The sequence below is a fragment of the Notothenia rossii genome (genome assembly GCF_949606895.1).
Source record: "Notothenia rossii genome assembly, chromosome: 8".
Lineage (NCBI taxonomy): Eukaryota > Metazoa > Chordata > Actinopteri > Perciformes > Nototheniidae > Notothenia > Notothenia rossii.
Window position 1 is genome coordinate 35,214,818 of NC_136906.1, and position 15,789 is coordinate 35,230,606.

Below are 15,789 nucleotides of genomic sequence, written 5' to 3' on the forward strand. Positions count from 1 at the left end.
CAAGCAGCCGCGGACATATATTATTTTCGCGAGCACTAAAACGGCACTCGCGCGAGAGCAATATTGAAGCCTGCAGGGGAGAAACATGCCTTGAGCACAGGGACGTCGGAACTATTTTCTGGGGGGGGGGGGGGTGCGGGATTTTTGCTGGGAGGGTCGGGGGGGAAACTCACACTATCAATGATTAACGAACTCGACACGTAGGCCTAATAGCCTAGGCCTATACATAACAGATATAGGCTACATAAACACACGCAGCATCTTAATTGTTACGAAAATGTATGAAACAAAATGAATTAATGAATTAATCAAGCCTTTATTAAGGAACATACTGTAGCCTAATAGGCGATAACATAGGCCTACAGCATTCAGAAAATCCACAGAATAATACAGCCTTTACGAACATAGGCCTAATGGAACATTCAGAAAAATAACGGTTTACTTTGCGCTCGTAAGGGCTTTTAAACTGTTCCAAAAGTAGACCTTCTCTCCGTTGTTCTGCTGATAAATTCTTTAAGCAGGGTCGAGACATCGCATTCATCGAGAAGGTCGCTATGCGCATTCATAATGGCCAAATGAGTGAATCTCTCCTGCTTAATAGTATTGCGCAGCCACGTTTTCAACCTGCGCAACGCCGAGAACGAGCGCTCGGATGCCGCGACAGAAATGGGCAGAGCCAGACAGAGCTTTATGAGCCTCTCCGCTTCCGACAGCATGGAGCGGGATTGGGGCTGCAAGGTGTGCAGAATGGCCAATACATCCTGAATGGTTTTCACTTCTCGCCCCCTACACACGTCGCTCAGGATGTCCAGCTCAAGGCTTAGCTGCTCTCTTGAAAAGGAAGTCAGTTCCAGGGAACCCACATCCACTCGTTTCCCTTGGGCCGCCTGTAGAACTGCCTGCTCTCGCCCTGCAGCTACGCGGAGTCCTTCCTGGTCAAAGCGCCGCTCCACCTCTGTGCGCACCAAGTCCAGGGCCTCAAACAATTCCCTCTTCCACAGGCTTGGATATTCTTTAATAGTTAAATATAACAGTTAAACAACAACCAACAAATAGTTTCCATATGGGCTGCCTATTTAAGCTGGGTGGGTCAACCTTAAATTTTCAATTTAAATTCAAATTATGAATATGGTTTGTTATGAAAGTAGGCCTATACGTTATTTAGTCAGTTGATACCGTTGTAATGAATTATTAATTGCAGGCTAATTTCGCAAATAAGCGTACATGGATGTAGTACATTATTATGAACTATGATATCGTTTTCTATGGATAGATCAAATCTGTCCACAAATGCTGGAGAGCACGCTCTGTGTGCGTATTTGTTGCATTCTTTCAACATTACAGACCGATGAGCTTTATGATTAATTTTAAAATACTGTTGGCATTATTTATTTATTTATTTAGGCCTATTTATTTACCCTCGTTCTCCAACTCCCGTTCCTCCTCCTCCGCTGTATGGCGAAAACGCGCTGGGGTCTTGCTGGTGCGCACTGGATGAGGAGGCTTCAAGTTGTAGCGCTCTGTGTATTGTTTGGTCTTGGCCACAAGGTCAGCGAAGGTGTCATCTTGTCTGAGTGTGTTCAGTCGCTGGCAAAGAAGTTTGGCAGCTTCCATTGATCCAAGGGCTGTGACTTTGGTGCCTTGCAGTGACCGAGCCACGGATTCACATGGCGTAAACATGGTAACGCAGGCAAACAAACCAAAGACTGTGCGCGTAGTGGTGCCCTTTTTGAGCAATCCTGCCACTTTGGCACGCGTCTCCCCCTTGACAATCCTGTCACTCTCCAAGGTCCTAAATGTCTGCAGCATCTCTCCATAGCATGCCAGCAACCGTGACAGTGCCACAACTCTGACGCACCACCGAGTTGGGCACAGGGCAAGCAGGTTGATCACTTCTCCACATCCAAAAAGAGACTGGTATAACGTTTTTCTCTTTGCTGAATCATTAATCACAACTGTGACTTCCCGAACAAAGTTCAGTGTATCGGCAACAAGGCGCACTTCTTTTGCCACTTCTTGCAACACTAAATCCAGAGAGTGGTTTGCGCAGTGGACAAACAAGGAGTCAGGACATGTTTCCTTTAATCTTGCCTGCACTCCCTTGAACCTCCCTGACATGTTGCTGGCTCCATCAAAACAGTAGCCTTTCAGCTTCTCCAGCGGCAGATTTAGCCGAACAAGGACATCTTTAATGCACAGAAAAAGCATCTCGGCGGTTGTGTCTGGAGCGTTGTAAAAGCCCAGAAAGAAATTCTGGACTTCAAGATTGTCATCTGCAAATTGTATACTGCATGAGAACTGTTCTTTTCCACTGACGTCGGTGGTCCCATCAGCAGTTAAGCCGAAAAAAGGACTTTCGGATGCTTTGGCTCCGATTTTCCTCTGGATGTCATGGGCAAACAGCTCCAGAACTTCATTCTGGATGCTGCCCGACATCCAATTGTCCCTCCTCTTCATCCAGTTTTGCAGGTCAGGATCAGCGCGTACCCTCTCGACCACTAGCTGCCACAACACCCCATCCCGATTTGCAGCTCCTCTCAGAGGGAGTCCCTGGCGCCCCAGGAATCTCACGCTGCTGAAAACGAGCTCCAGCATTTTCCGGGCTGTTATTTGTTCTTTAGCAGCAGCCTCAGACAAAAGCGCATTAATTGGCGTAGTTTTCAATGCAGCCAATCTTTGAGTCGCATCTAAATGAATGCGTGTTTTCTCGTGGTCTCTGATTTTCTCCTTTGCTTTTCTCCAGTTTGAAAAGCCCGTATCTTTCAAAAACGGACTGTCAGCTTGTTCTGACCCGACCAACTTGCGCTTGACAGCTGACCTGCACACACCACACACAATGCCATCACTGACCGCGATGTATTCCAGCCACGGCCACTCTCTGAACCAGGCGGCCTTGCAGGAACGAGTGAAGTTCTCACCCAACTTCTTGGCAGGAAAATTGTAATCCTGTGGTGGTTTGCATGATATTGCCTCTTCTTGGCTAGCACCGGGTGCTGGTGGTGGCGCTGGGGAGGGAGGACGAGGCCGAGGGCCGCCGGGCCCTTCGGCTGCCTGCTGCTGCTGTCCGGTTGCTGGCACACAGCCTCTAGGTGTCTCTCTCGGACGTTTAGCTGGGTCGGGCGGATTTGTAAAAAAATCTGAAATTCGTTTTTGAGACATAGGCTAGTTCTAGCTGGCGTAGTTGAACTCAAATCATGTAGCCTATGCATATGCTAAAAACAAATGAGAGCCGCGAACACAGCAAACATAAAAAAAATTCCCGCTACTTTTTTTTTTTTTTTTTTACACATAGGCCAACGTCACAGTGAGCTGTCAGATGCAGTCTGCATAGCAACAGCTATGCCATGCCAGCCAGGCTGCTGTATTGAGCCAGGCAGGGTGCATATCACATCAAAAGATCTGTATTAAGAAATACATGTAAGTCAGACAAATTGAGTTTAAATTCAGAATCTTTATTTTTATTTTTTTAACGTAGGCTAATCCTGTGATTCCTGAGGCTGACGGGAGGGGGTGCTGCCGCACCCCCCGCACCCCTAGTTCCGACGTCTATGCTTGAGCATGGGCAGCATCTACATGAGCTCTCCTTGCTCTCCTGCGCTCTCGCGAGCAATTCCTGCTCTTCTGCTCGTGAAACTCTGGCCTGCTCTCGCGCGTGGAGAAATGTTAGGAAGTGGGTGTACCGTGTCCCAGTAAGGCCAAATCTAATTGGTTATACCCCTCCTCTTTTATGATTGGCCGTTTTCAAATGAAGAGGGATATCGGAGCGGGAAAGCCCCGCAGAAGAAGAATGGCTGACGACAAGGAGGTACGTACAAAAACACGGTACTTTTAGCTATGCATATAGAAAACAATGGTTTAACATAACTATAATTTTATCTGCTTGACGGGCATTTAAGATATTGACATTGCATTATTTACAAGCCACGGTATAAGAAGAAAGTGACACAGCTGTCTGCCCGCAATAATAAAAGTTAGCTAAAGTTAACTGTGAGCAGATCTGGATAAACAAGACGACATGTCTTTGCACTGTGATTGTGACAATCAATTTGACTATTTCTTGTTTGTGTCTGTTTTAGATAGATAGATAGATAGATAGATAGATAGATAGATAGATAGATAGATAGATAGATACTTTATTTCTCATTGTAACAAGTACAGCGAAATGACATCGACTCAAAGTCAAAGTGCCAGTGCGCAACAACAAGACAATAATTTAAAAACAGCAAGACAGTATAGACAGTATAGGAAGACATGATCCATTTACACTTGAAGCGTTATTTGTCTAAAGTGTTCATTTATGTGCATTGTCCCCATTGAAATAAGTTTATTTAGATTCTAGGGAATCATAGACATCTTTAAATTGTGTTCACAGATGAAGTACAGGTTCAGGGAGAGCAGGTGGAGGTGGGCAACAGACAGCCTGAATTGCCATTGTAATAACTCGGCAATTGACTATAATTCAGGGTATTTTTTCATAGAAATTAACGCTCTTCAGATTGTTTAGAATGAATATATTGTATAACAGCTTCTTAAATGCCTTTCTTACACATTGTTTTCAACTCCTCAGGGCTTTCCCCGGCCTATTCAAATCGGGTAAAAGTTATACCCCATCTCCCAAAAGAAGGGCTGTTAGGTCAACCCCAATCCAGTTCTTTCTGCTCAATAAGAGCACAGAAAGAACACCAAAGTCATCGGATGAAATGGTCCTTCTCCAGGCTGGACTTGGCAGGAGGACTCTCAATATCCCCGAAAATGCTGACCACTCCCAGGTAAGATAGAACAAATAATAAGGGAAGGAGTCAAGATAATATAAGAAGCACTTTATTGATCCAAATTTGGGGACATTTTTTATGTATTACTGTAGTTTCCCAATCCACTGAAGTACTACTGGTCACAAATCAGCTTCAACAGTGGTGACATGTGTGGAGGGTTATAGTTCTAACTGCACACTTGTTTTGCTCTTCCCACATAGATATCATATATACTTATGGAATCATATTCCAAAATGGTACCATTGGAAGGGGCCTGGATGCTACATAAAGCTGCTGGTAAGATACAATCTCCCTTATTAAATTCAACTGTGGTCTAGTATTTCTGCAGTTAAATCCTATTTATACCCTCTATCTTCTCCTACAATAGCTGCTCTTATAATAGCTCATTAATGCCCTTGATGGTTAGCATATTTACCTACCCTCTTTTTTTTAGCAATCCATGAGAAAGCCTAACACTGCAAGTGTGCATCTTGTTAAAATCAACTGCCTCCCCTAGAACATTCTGTGCATTAAATAACATCAACTTGTTTGTATTCCCACATAGGAGTATCAGGTCAGCGGAAATTAAGTGTTTTGGCACCTGAGGCAGAGGGTTACACGGGGGCCTACCTTGCCAAAGCTTTAGGTGGAAAAGGCTGTCTCTATATAATGCCCATCCAGGACACTTTGGACACCTCCCCCTTGCCCTACTCATCGAAGGAGTTCGAAAATATGCCAAAAGCCAGATGTGCCACGTGTCATCTAAGCATGCCTGTCCAGCTGTTGGCTTTACATACACAAGAGTGTGAACCAAGCAGCTGTTCTGACCGCATGGATCTGGAACCGGTAATGTTATTCCACAAATAACTATGCAGGATCATTATCATCCTGAATCGACAGCTTTTTTAACTGGTTACGATTTTCAGGATCTGGACCCAGATTTAGATGAGTCTCCAGCTACAAGCAATCCTGGGAATGTAAGCTCACTAATATTGTAGGTGTTTGTTTCTAAACAATTTTCATTGTATGTGTCATTAATTGGCAGTCTTTCTACATGTTATTATAGGCTTCTCCAAGTGTGCTCCCGTGTAGGACCTCCTGTTCTAAAATCGATATTAAGGTAAAATCAGGGCATTATTTATCAATTACATTATTGCAGATGATGAAGGTTTCTGCGTCTCAGTAATTCACTTGAATGTTTGCTCTGCTTTTCTGTATTTTTAAAGGTGGCCTGTCCATTGTGCTCAGAGTTATTTCCTGAGTATTTGGTTGAAATACATGCCAGCACTTGTAGAGAAAGGTTTTTTTTTCTCCTATTATGCACATTCTTTATATACTTTTTTCTTGCAGAGTTAGATATTGTAAACCATGATTAAGGCATGCCCCATTGAAATATTTTTTCCCTCATCAGTACATTGCAGTCAACACAAATTATCGATTTGGAAGAACATGCCAGTGAAGAACTGACAGGGCGAGAGAAAAGGTAATATGCTTAAAATGCACCTGTAATTGCTTATTTTAAACAAAAACGTCCTGCAGTTATTTTGTTCACTATTTGTGTTAATTGTACTGTTCATCAATTGCCCTGCATTGTTATTGTTATGCCTTGAATATCATTTAAAAGACGCCACTTTACATCAGTCAGGGGTCGTCAGTTTACTCAATGATACAAAAGGGGTCTCTTAAGGGAAAACGTTTTGGATCCAGTTGTCTAATCAACTTCTAATTGTTTCATTCAAGTCCTGCTGAAGCCATCGAAACACTTAGTGGACGAGTGGACACAACGACACTCTTTAATGTTAGTGTCACAAGGGAGGACATGTTTGAAAGGGGTTTAGGGCAGTGGAGACGTCAGAAGAGGTCTTCTCCCAAAAAAAACCTCCGAGTGTCTTTCATTGGAGAGTCTGGAATTGACCATGGGGCTCTCAGGAAAGAATTCTTAACAGGTATATGTTGACCTCCTTATAATAAATGAAAATATTCCTCAGTGTGTGGCGGTTCTCTGGTTGCATGCAATTTCTGTGCTTGCACAGGTTAAGGGCTTTGCATGACGCGTGCTGTTCTTTAACATATACAGTGGTCTAATTGAGATTATCAATGGATTGATCCACTTTTCCTTTCAATTATAGAAATGATGGCAGGTGTTGAAAGGAAGTTTTTTCAGGGAGGGAGTACAGGGAAAACCCCCAAGTACTCAATTACTGACTACCACAAAGAGCATTTCAAGTATGTAGAATTGTGTTCTGCAATGTCTTTTCGATGTTTATTTCATTTATTAATAATGTCTATGCATTGATTAAACGTTGTTAATGCAGGACAGCTGGAGAGATTATGGCAGTCAGTATATTACAAGGTGGTCCTCCACCTAACTTTTTCAGAGAGTGGTGCTATGGATACATATCCACTGGGGAGATTGATAGAGATTCCATTTCCAAGGAAGATGTGACTGATCCAGAGCTCAGCCAGCTTATGGAAGAGGTAATATTTGTCTTCTCCTCAGATACTCCTTCATATAACATGACGTTTGTTTTAGTATGGTTGACAGACACACCTCTTTGTCGTGTGAATATTTTCTAATTCTTAAAATAAGCTAAGGCTCCCATGACTTACTGTGTGATACTGTTTTTCTAATTGCAAAGGTTGAGATAGCTGAACCTGAAGCTATTTATGTACGACCTTCTGGATCGGATAACAGCATGCGGGTACAGTGGTCCTGCAACGTGGGAGAGGAAGGAAGACATAATAAAGTATGTACATATGCTAAGTGATTTAACCCATAACAACCCATGTTTAAAACCAATCAATTATTCCTTTACACTCATACTTCATATTGAGTGTGCAGTCACTCTTTCCCTTTTTTATGTATGATTTTATATTAGTGCTGTTATCTGTTACGGAGTTATAGGGCAATTATCTTGCACTCATCGGTCCGCACTCTACCAATGCTGCAGCAGATATGCTCAGGCATGAAGCTGTATGGCTTGTGTGAGATGATAGTACAACAACCACAGCATTTCAGGGATCTGTTCGTCGCTGGCCTTCATGAAAAGGTCAGTATTATGTCTCTAGCTGATTTTACCACTGAATTTCAAACCTTAACCCTTTAACAGCCAGCGCCACCATTTGGTAGAGCACATTTTGTGTCTTGATATCCTGTTGAATTTTTTTTTTTAAAGTTTAACTCTACCTGATTCAGCCATCTCTACCATTTGGTTGACATGTTATGCACAAAACAACCTCTAGATGTCACTGTGGTTAGAACAGAAAGCCATTCAGCTTTCCACTGAGAAAGTTGGTATGCTAAAAAATCACTGCTGAAGAAATCACTCTTTTTGGTCAACATTTGAAAGGTAACCATATCATTTTTGACATATTTTAATGTCAGAGCACTGACTGAACATAATTAGATAACTTGATGCACAAAAAAAGTTTTAACAAACTAAACTAGCAATGTAAATTTTTCAGAGATGTTTCCCGATACAATATGGTAAATAGATAGATTCATGGTAATATTACTCCATCTTATATTTAGGGGTGCACCGAATGGGAAATTCTTGGCCGAAACCGATACCGAAAATAGGAAACAGTTGGCCGAAAACCGAATGCCGAAAGGCCGAAAATGATTAATAGAAATATATATATATATATATATATATATATATATATATAATGTATACATTTTTTACCAATGTTGTTCAGCTGCCTGATTATGGAAAAATAAATGATTATGGCAAAACTTAACTTAAATAATAATCACTATTATGGGTCCATAAAACATTTATTCAGCACTTTTGAATGCATACAGTACATTAATTCCAAGTCAAGTGCATTTTCTTTTCTCTGTAGGATAACTACAACAAAGTGCATTCAGAACAAAGCCAAGGTGCTTTAAAACTGCATAAAAATCTAGGCCAGTAGGCCTACTACAAAATAGTGTAAATAAAGACTGTAACAGCCAGGCCTTCAACAACAACAAATGCACCTATAAGTGCATGCATACAAATCCACATGAATGTAACTATTTACAAATGAAATTACAATTGAATTTCAAGAATCTGTAAATAAGGCTGTTTTTCCTCATAAGCAAAGTAGTAAACATTGTATAAAGATACATAAAGTGAAAACTGGATACAAAATCCACAATCAATTACAAATTAAATTACAATTTCAAGAATCTGCAAATAAGGTGGTCTGTCCTCATGAGCAATGTAAACAACATTGTATCATTTAGATACCGAAAGTACAATATATTGAACACTGCTGCTGTCATTTCCCCCTAATGATAACCTGAGATGGTGAATTATAACTCACAATGAAAATTGGTCAGGAAAGTGGGTATAGAGTAGACATGTAGAACTAGATAAGCTTATGATAAGCCAACCTTGTCTACTTATTAAGGAAAAGTGGGAGGTTCTTTTTAATGACCATTAGCTTCATCAGCCATAAGTCTGTTCCTCTTCTCATCAAGCACATGAGAGGCAGCGCTGAACAGTCTCTCGCTGTCAGTGCTTGTGATTTGATCTTGCCCCGCATATTTGTCCGGGTGTTTTGATTTCAAGTGGTGGAGTAATCCCGAAGTGGTGAAAGTCTTTGCAGTTACACCCCCTCGAGAATTGTCAGCTGAACACGTTTTACAAATCGCAATCCGCGCCTCTTTCTCTGATATTTTTAAATATCTCCAAGCGACAGACATGTTGGCTGTGAGCCAGCCGCGAGCATGGTCGCGCGCCGTGCTTGTCGCCGCGTTTGGATTACGTCATCACAACAACACGTTAGCTTACCAACGTAACCCTGTTCTCTGACATTCGGTGATATTTTTTCGGTGCTAGAACCCTTTCGGCCGAAAGGGCCTTTTTAACCATTTTCGGCCGATAATTTTCGGCGGCCGAATATTCGGTGCATCCCTACTTATATTACATTATTACTACATCTATACTGCCTTAAGAGTCTCAGAGTGAAAGAGTGATAATAATTTATATAGCAGCCTTCATGCATGGCATACAGCCCAAAGTTGCACACAGATGAGCAAGTTAGGCAAACACAGGATATAGACATTTGCTGTTAGGCCAGTGGTTTCCTGTTAGGCCAATTCAGCATCTGCGGTAAGATGAGCACGTTTTTTTTTTATTATGAAAAACACTTAACATTACTTTTTATATCAATATCAATATTGATACCTTTTTTTTTTTTAAATGTGCTATGTGTGTCCCATTTGATAAAAAAATGCAAACAAATAATTTTTCCATAGTTTTTTTTCTTGGTCTGGCAATTAAAGGGTTAAGCTCATCCAACTTTGAGCATACATCATTTTGTTTTTTCCTCTCTCCAAGCCGGATGCTGAATTCCTGATGGGAGCCATATCTCCAGTCTTCAGCGAGCTGGGCTCGCTGGGACGCCAGAGGGAATCAAAGATTGTTAACTTTTTACAAGACTTCATCCAACACATTGAAGAAGAAGGTGATACTATTGCCCTGACATTTTCTAAACGTATTTGTTCTTGAATTTTACCCCCGATTACGACAGCCAACTCAATGACAGCTTTGCATACCCTTTTTATTCATGTTTACATGTCTCAGTTTAAACACAACTTTGCATCATGATGGTTGCGATGAAACAATGATAACTAAAGCAGGACTGGCTAATGAGGTTTTCTTCTTCAAAATATCCACATAAAAAAACAATTTAAAAACAATAGCCATATTTATTGACATTGCTTAGGTGAATATATGCATTTCTTTGTATTCATTTTCAACTTGTTTTTAGAGGAAGAAAAGAGCTTCGTGGTTGAAGAGAGGGGGACCCCTGTGAAGATAACAGAGAGTGATGAAAGAGACTCAAGAGAGACAGAGTCTACAGGTGAAGCGGCAAAAGATGAAGAGGAGATTAAGGAAAAACCCAAGATCACTGTTGGTTGCTTCCTTCAATGGGGGGCAGGCACACGTCCCCATCACCTCAACAGAGAGAGAGATGTTTAAAATCTTAATTGAGTTCGACCATGATTGCAGCGTGCGCTATGGTACACACACGATATGCTTTCCCGTAGTGAATGCATGCTCCAACTCCATTACCTTTCCGACAAGGCACCTCGGCTCATATCCAGAGTTCCTGAGCATCATAACACAGGCTGTTATGAGTAGCAGGGAGTTTAGCCGCTCATAAGAGTCATAGAATCGATGTTTTCTGGGTTAGAGTTAGACAGTCTTTATTGCACTTTATTTGACAAGGTTTTCATTTGTTTTCATTTGTTCAAGATGAGAATACAGTCAAACTTTCAAGTGACATACTGTTCTAGTCAAAATGTTTTGGAAACAAATGGTGAAGTTGGGGAACCATTATAGTTTTGAGCTGTATTTTGTGTCAATTGTTTCAATTTAATGCAATAAAAACCCAGTCACCAGTTGTGCCAAGTAACTTTACTCTATCCTGAAATCGGCATCATGACTTATTTTACTCTTGGTACTTAAGTAACACTTTGAACACAGGAATTTTACTTTTACCTCATCTGTGTCATTCAAGGGAGCTGTATTTCTTAAGAGCCACATCTTTCAGCTACATACTCACGGCAGAGTTCCTTGACTCAAAGGGCAGTCGAATTCGGGGACGACAATCCCTGCATCCTCTTCTTCTCCATCGTGGTCAGCAGCAATTTCCCAGTCAACATCTGGCTCCTAATAACCATAACAGAGGTTTTGAACACTTTGGTGAAATAAATGTCTTATAAACAATGTGGAACAATGACATCAAGTAATAGTTTGTGTTATTTTTGCAGTTAAAATAACACAAACTGAATAAAATGCCCAGAAAATGGTCATGTCAAGAGTAGGGAAAGAAAGTAATCTTTTGACAATGTATATTACACAAAGTAAATGGTAAGTAATTACTATCGTGGGATTGCCCACAGTACTGAGTATGTAAGTTGCTTTGGATAAAAGCGTCTAACAAGTGACATGTAATGTAATACTGAAACGAGATCAATACCTCTGGGCTCTCCGGCTGATCAATGTCTGTCTGCATCAGTCCAAGTTGCCATAACTGCTCTGGACATTGGTTCCGTTCAGTGCTGAGTGGATGATGGTTCCAGCCTTCTGTAAAAATCCCCTAGTCCATCTGAAGTCGGGGAAGAATGATGTAGTGCACACAGAAGAGGTCGTCTGTTGATGAGATGTCGAGCGGACCATCCTCTTCGAGGGAAAGCAGTATCGCAGAGTACTTGTTGATGACAATGACTCGTACATCACGCCAAAGACGCTCAATCCTATGGATGAAAATACATGGTTTAGGGAAAACCAGTTCAAGTGATCTATTTTCATGCTGGCCTAGCATGGGTTAAGTGCAAGGTGCTTGGTCTACACATCAGATAAGTTCACCTCACTAATTGAGTTACTAAAGATGCTGCAATTTACCTCTGGTTATGAACACTTTTACCAGAGATGAAGCTTCAACGGTCGGTGCCACGAACCGAAAACATGAATCTCGCGATCTGTACGTTTTTTACTCCTTGGTCTCCTCTGACCCTGAAATGTACACAGTTGACCAAAGGACTGTCAAAGAAAATACTCATCCAAAAGTGTCACAGTATTGATCTAGTTCTCCAAAGAGTGCTTTTTTCTGTGAATTCACCTTAAAGGCACTCCATGTCTTTGTGTTGCCTCTAAGAAGAAGCCATAGGCTGTTGACGCACGGTTGTTGGTCGAAGCACCCAAGTACATTACCTGCAGAAAAGCAGAGAATATTTAAGAATAGGGCAATTACACACAATAACTAGGCAACATTCTGTTAAACTGTGTATTATAGGGGAAAAAAGGCAGAGATGAAAGAATTCCTGTTGCAATAGAAATAAGCAAACAATACTGACATACAGTATACTGACTCATAATACTTGTGTACCAAAAATAGGCAATGCACAAAATCTCCTTTATATCTACTTTGACTTTGCTGCTTCCTTTTTAGTCCATACACTTTCTCCATTTGGACAAAATTCCTTAAGCAAAGCCAGGACACAGCGTTGGGACCTCTTTTGTGGTTTTAAGTAGCTAGTCGTAAACTCGTACAAAAAATACATGTTTGTTTAATGTGTGTCTACTGAAGTGAAATGCAGTCTTACCTTTCTCGAATACCCGTCCACTCCACCAAATAAGACAATGTTATAACTGGAAAACCAAAGAACAAACCGTTATAGCACTCTGGAATTGAAACACTGATTCTCCAAAACTGGGACATTACAAAGAGATTATTTCTTAATCACTTAGCGAAATATAAATACCACTACCGTATCAATTTGTGGTTGGTATCCACGTGCACAAGCGACAGAGGCCCTCACACTGAATATGTTCTCCTCACAACACAGCCCAGACTAGCCAGTCTGGAGAGGATGCCTATGGAATCCACTCGATGCATTGAGGCAGCCATTCTTGTCCATTGTACACGTAGACCAATGGATAACAACCGTCTTTTGACCATTCGGTATCCAGCAGTGGGCATGTCATTCTTGATGGATATGACCACGTTATCCAACTCCTCATCACTGATGGAGCTATATATTTCTGAAAAAGATAAGCCAAACTCTCTCATCCTTCTAAAGACTGTGCTGGAAGAAACACCTAGCAGCTTAGCAATGCAAGGCACCGATAGGTTTGTCCCCAACATCTCAACCAACTGCTGCCTCTCAATTTCAAACTTAGGACGTCCTCTTAGACTAATAACTGATCCCACTGCTGTATTTGGGGCTTTTGAATCTAAATATTGCCTAAGTAGTCCAAACAGCTCTTGAAGAGCTTGGATTATTCCTTGCGGTATGTCAACATGTCTCGAAAGTGCTTGCAGGAGGTACAGCTCCTGGCGACATGCAAATTCCAGGAAACCCAGGTCAAGTGGTGCTCGAATGAGTGCAAGCTCAAACTTCGACGAGTCTCTCCAGGATCTGCCGTTTCAGAATATGCTGTGAAGAAAAATAAAGTATTAAATACTATTTAATTATATTTTTAAGAAATGTGGTAAATCTTTATTGAAACAATTATGTCAAATTCAGAATAAGGCACATAAACATCATCATAAACATTCCAAAAAATAAGCTGAGGGCATTTAAACAGAAAAAAAAGAGGTCATTCAGAAATGAAAGTGCCAAGAAACTTGCAAAATTCTTGGGCTTTTTTACATTTGCATCATTTTATACTTTTTTTGTATAGTATTATTTATTTGAGAAAGGCAATAAAAACTGGGGACATTTTGAAAAAGCGACATTTGTGAATAAAATATTTTGCTAAAGTAATCTAAATGATTAATTCCAAATTCTGTTTTTGAAAGCTACATTTTATATTATCATATGTCAAGACCGAAAAGTTAATTGGTTCTTATTTTTATAATAGAATTTTTTGAATACTTTTGAAAAATATGTATAAAAATGTATTATCTAAAAAACTCAATCCATTTATAAGTAAGGACGGCTCTTGTGGAATAACCACAGAATACAGAAGCATGCCTTTTATTAAAAACAATCATTAGTAAAGTAAAGTAACTTACGTGAGACGTTTCCACAGCCATATTTCATCACGTTGGAGGTTGGAGGGACTTCCTGGTTTAGGTTTAAATCCAGACAACGGCCAATCATAAAAGAGGAGGGGTGTAACCAATTAGATTTGGCGTTACTTGGACACGGTACGACCACTTCCTAACATTTCTTCGCACGCGAGAGCAGGCCAGAGTTTCACGAAGAGCAGGAATTGCTCGCGAGAGCGCAGGAGACCAAGGAGAGCTCATGTAGAGGCTGTACATGCTCAAGGCATGTTTCTCCCCTGCAGGCTTCAATATTGCTCTCGCGCGAGAGCCGTTTTAGTGCTCGCGAAAATAATATATGTCCGCGGCTGCTTGACTTGTGCTCGCGTGGATCTCATATGCCCTCGCGATTTATGACAGAGATTTTGCCGCCATAGATCTTGATCTTGAAAAATAGTCCGTTGTTACCGTTTTTTAAACAGTCTGAATGAAACGGCAGCTCTCAGCTGTGCATTTACACAACTAATGGCCCATCAACCACAGCTCTCTCCCCCCCTCCCCCCTGATCTTTCTTCTCCAGCAGCTAAATTAACTGTAGGTTACTCTGAGTGACAAGTTTACAATAGACACAACACTGTCATTGCAAGTGACCCTCAGTTAGTTGACTTTTATGTTCAACTGCTAAATTTGTTACTGATAAAAAAAGGGCTTCTACTGTACCTAATTACCTTAACACTAGAACCGCCAGAGGTTTTTGTATAGGCCTACCTAAACCCGTCAAATCCCGCTATTAGAATGCCATTTTTAACAACATAGGGTGCTACATAACACACTTTCAGGAAAAGTCACGGACTGGGAGACTTTAATATTTTATTGAAAAAAAGTTACATTGCACACACACAACACACATCACACAAATTGACCTGATTGGTGGTTCTAGTGTTAATTAAACTCACTAATTAATGAAACCAGTTCAATACGCATTATTCTTATTCTTATCATTCTTTTTGAGCGCAGAAATAGTCTTAAAATCAGATCTGTTTTTTAAATGAAATCTGACGGCAGGCAGTTAGCTCTGATCACCTATGATAAATGCGCCACAAATAATCGCTGGCCATTCAGCCACAGAGCTCCCTATATACAAATCAAACTGTAGACGGTGTGAAAGCACCTATTGTTTTAAATAATGGTCGGAATGTGACCTGTGAGCCTTCTGAATTACCGTGGGACAGCACATTCTAAATTAAAATGTTCAATTAATAAAGTAACATCTTAACTTATCTTAATAATATCTTCATATTAATAATAATAATAATAAATCATACAGTATGTGTCCGAAAGGGAACAGGAGGAAGCAAACACAAAAATATACAAAAAAGATACTGCATATTAAAGCAAACGATTGTAAAGGTAAAAGTATGAGCATAACAAATAAAGAAGTGTAATGTAAACATTAACATTATTATTATGATTATTTAATATATAAAGACTATATATGATTGAATTACAAGATTAGATATACTTTAGTATAGCATCTAAAATATTG

General features: G+C 40.6%; 2 protein-coding genes and 1 long non-coding RNA gene across 8 annotated transcripts; 1 reads left to right on the top strand and 2 right to left on the bottom strand.

The window, feature by feature from the left end:
- Positions 1-461: 461 nt before the first annotated feature.
- LOC307016177 (zinc finger MYM-type protein 1-like) lies at positions 462-2,595 on the bottom strand (the record flags this gene model as incomplete). Its single annotated transcript, XM_079645214.1, has 2 exons — positions 462-1,012; positions 1,419-2,595. 2 exons carry the CDS (start codon positions 2,593-2,595, stop codon positions 462-464), a joined length of 1,728 nt encoding a protein of 575 aa, XP_079501340.1.
- A 1,888-nt stretch (positions 2,596-4,483) lies between these two features.
- On the top strand, positions 4,484-11,148 carry LOC307014194 (uncharacterized protein). 5 transcript variants are annotated; one of them, XM_079641994.1, is made up of 14 exons: positions 4,496-4,769; positions 4,973-5,048; positions 5,317-5,597; positions 5,678-5,728; positions 5,818-5,871; positions 5,978-6,051; positions 6,163-6,234; positions 6,492-6,697; positions 6,881-6,977; positions 7,067-7,229; positions 7,391-7,498; positions 7,657-7,801; positions 10,082-10,208; positions 10,515-11,148. In XM_079641994.1, exons 1-12 carry the CDS (start codon positions 4,506-4,508, stop codon positions 7,738-7,740), a joined length of 1,530 nt encoding a protein of 509 aa, XP_079498120.1. In that variant the 5' UTR covers positions 4,496-4,505; the 3' UTR covers positions 7,741-7,801; positions 10,082-10,208; positions 10,515-11,148. The 5 variants fall into 5 exon arrangements, with proteins under 5 accessions (XP_079498122.1, XP_079498124.1, XP_079498120.1 ...); XM_079641995.1 differs by having other exon boundaries at positions 7,130-7,229; XM_079641997.1 differs by lacking the exon at positions 4,496-4,769 and having other exon boundaries at positions 4,870-5,048.
- A 136-nt stretch (positions 11,149-11,284) lies between these two features.
- LOC307014204 lies at positions 11,285-14,287 on the bottom strand. Of its 2 annotated transcripts, XR_013801194.1 has the most exons (6): positions 13,021-14,287; positions 12,856-12,901; positions 12,372-12,463; positions 12,155-12,265; positions 11,730-12,006; positions 11,285-11,419 (listed from the first exon to the last, which is right to left on the bottom strand). It is a non-coding gene; the product is annotated as an uncharacterized lncRNA (long non-coding RNA). The 2 variants fall into 2 exon arrangements; XR_013801195.1 differs by having other exon boundaries at positions 12,856-14,287.
- Positions 14,288-15,789: the final 1,502 nt, after the last annotated feature.

What these genes read in the sequence shown, in the direction of transcription:
- LOC307014194 (XM_079641994.1), top strand. Translation starts at nt 4,506, where the DNA reads ATGAATATATTGTATAACAGCTTCTTAAATGCCTTTCTTACACATTGT. An exon ending in GATGCTACATAAAGCTGCTG is followed by an intron (nt 5,049 to 5,316) that starts GTAAGATACAAT and finishes ATTCCCACATAG; the next exon opens with GAGTATCAGGTCAGCGGAAA. An exon ending in CAGGAAAGAATTCTTAACAG is followed by an intron (nt 6,698 to 6,880) that starts GTATATGTTGAC and finishes TTTCAATTATAG; the next exon opens with AAATGATGGCAGGTGTTGAA.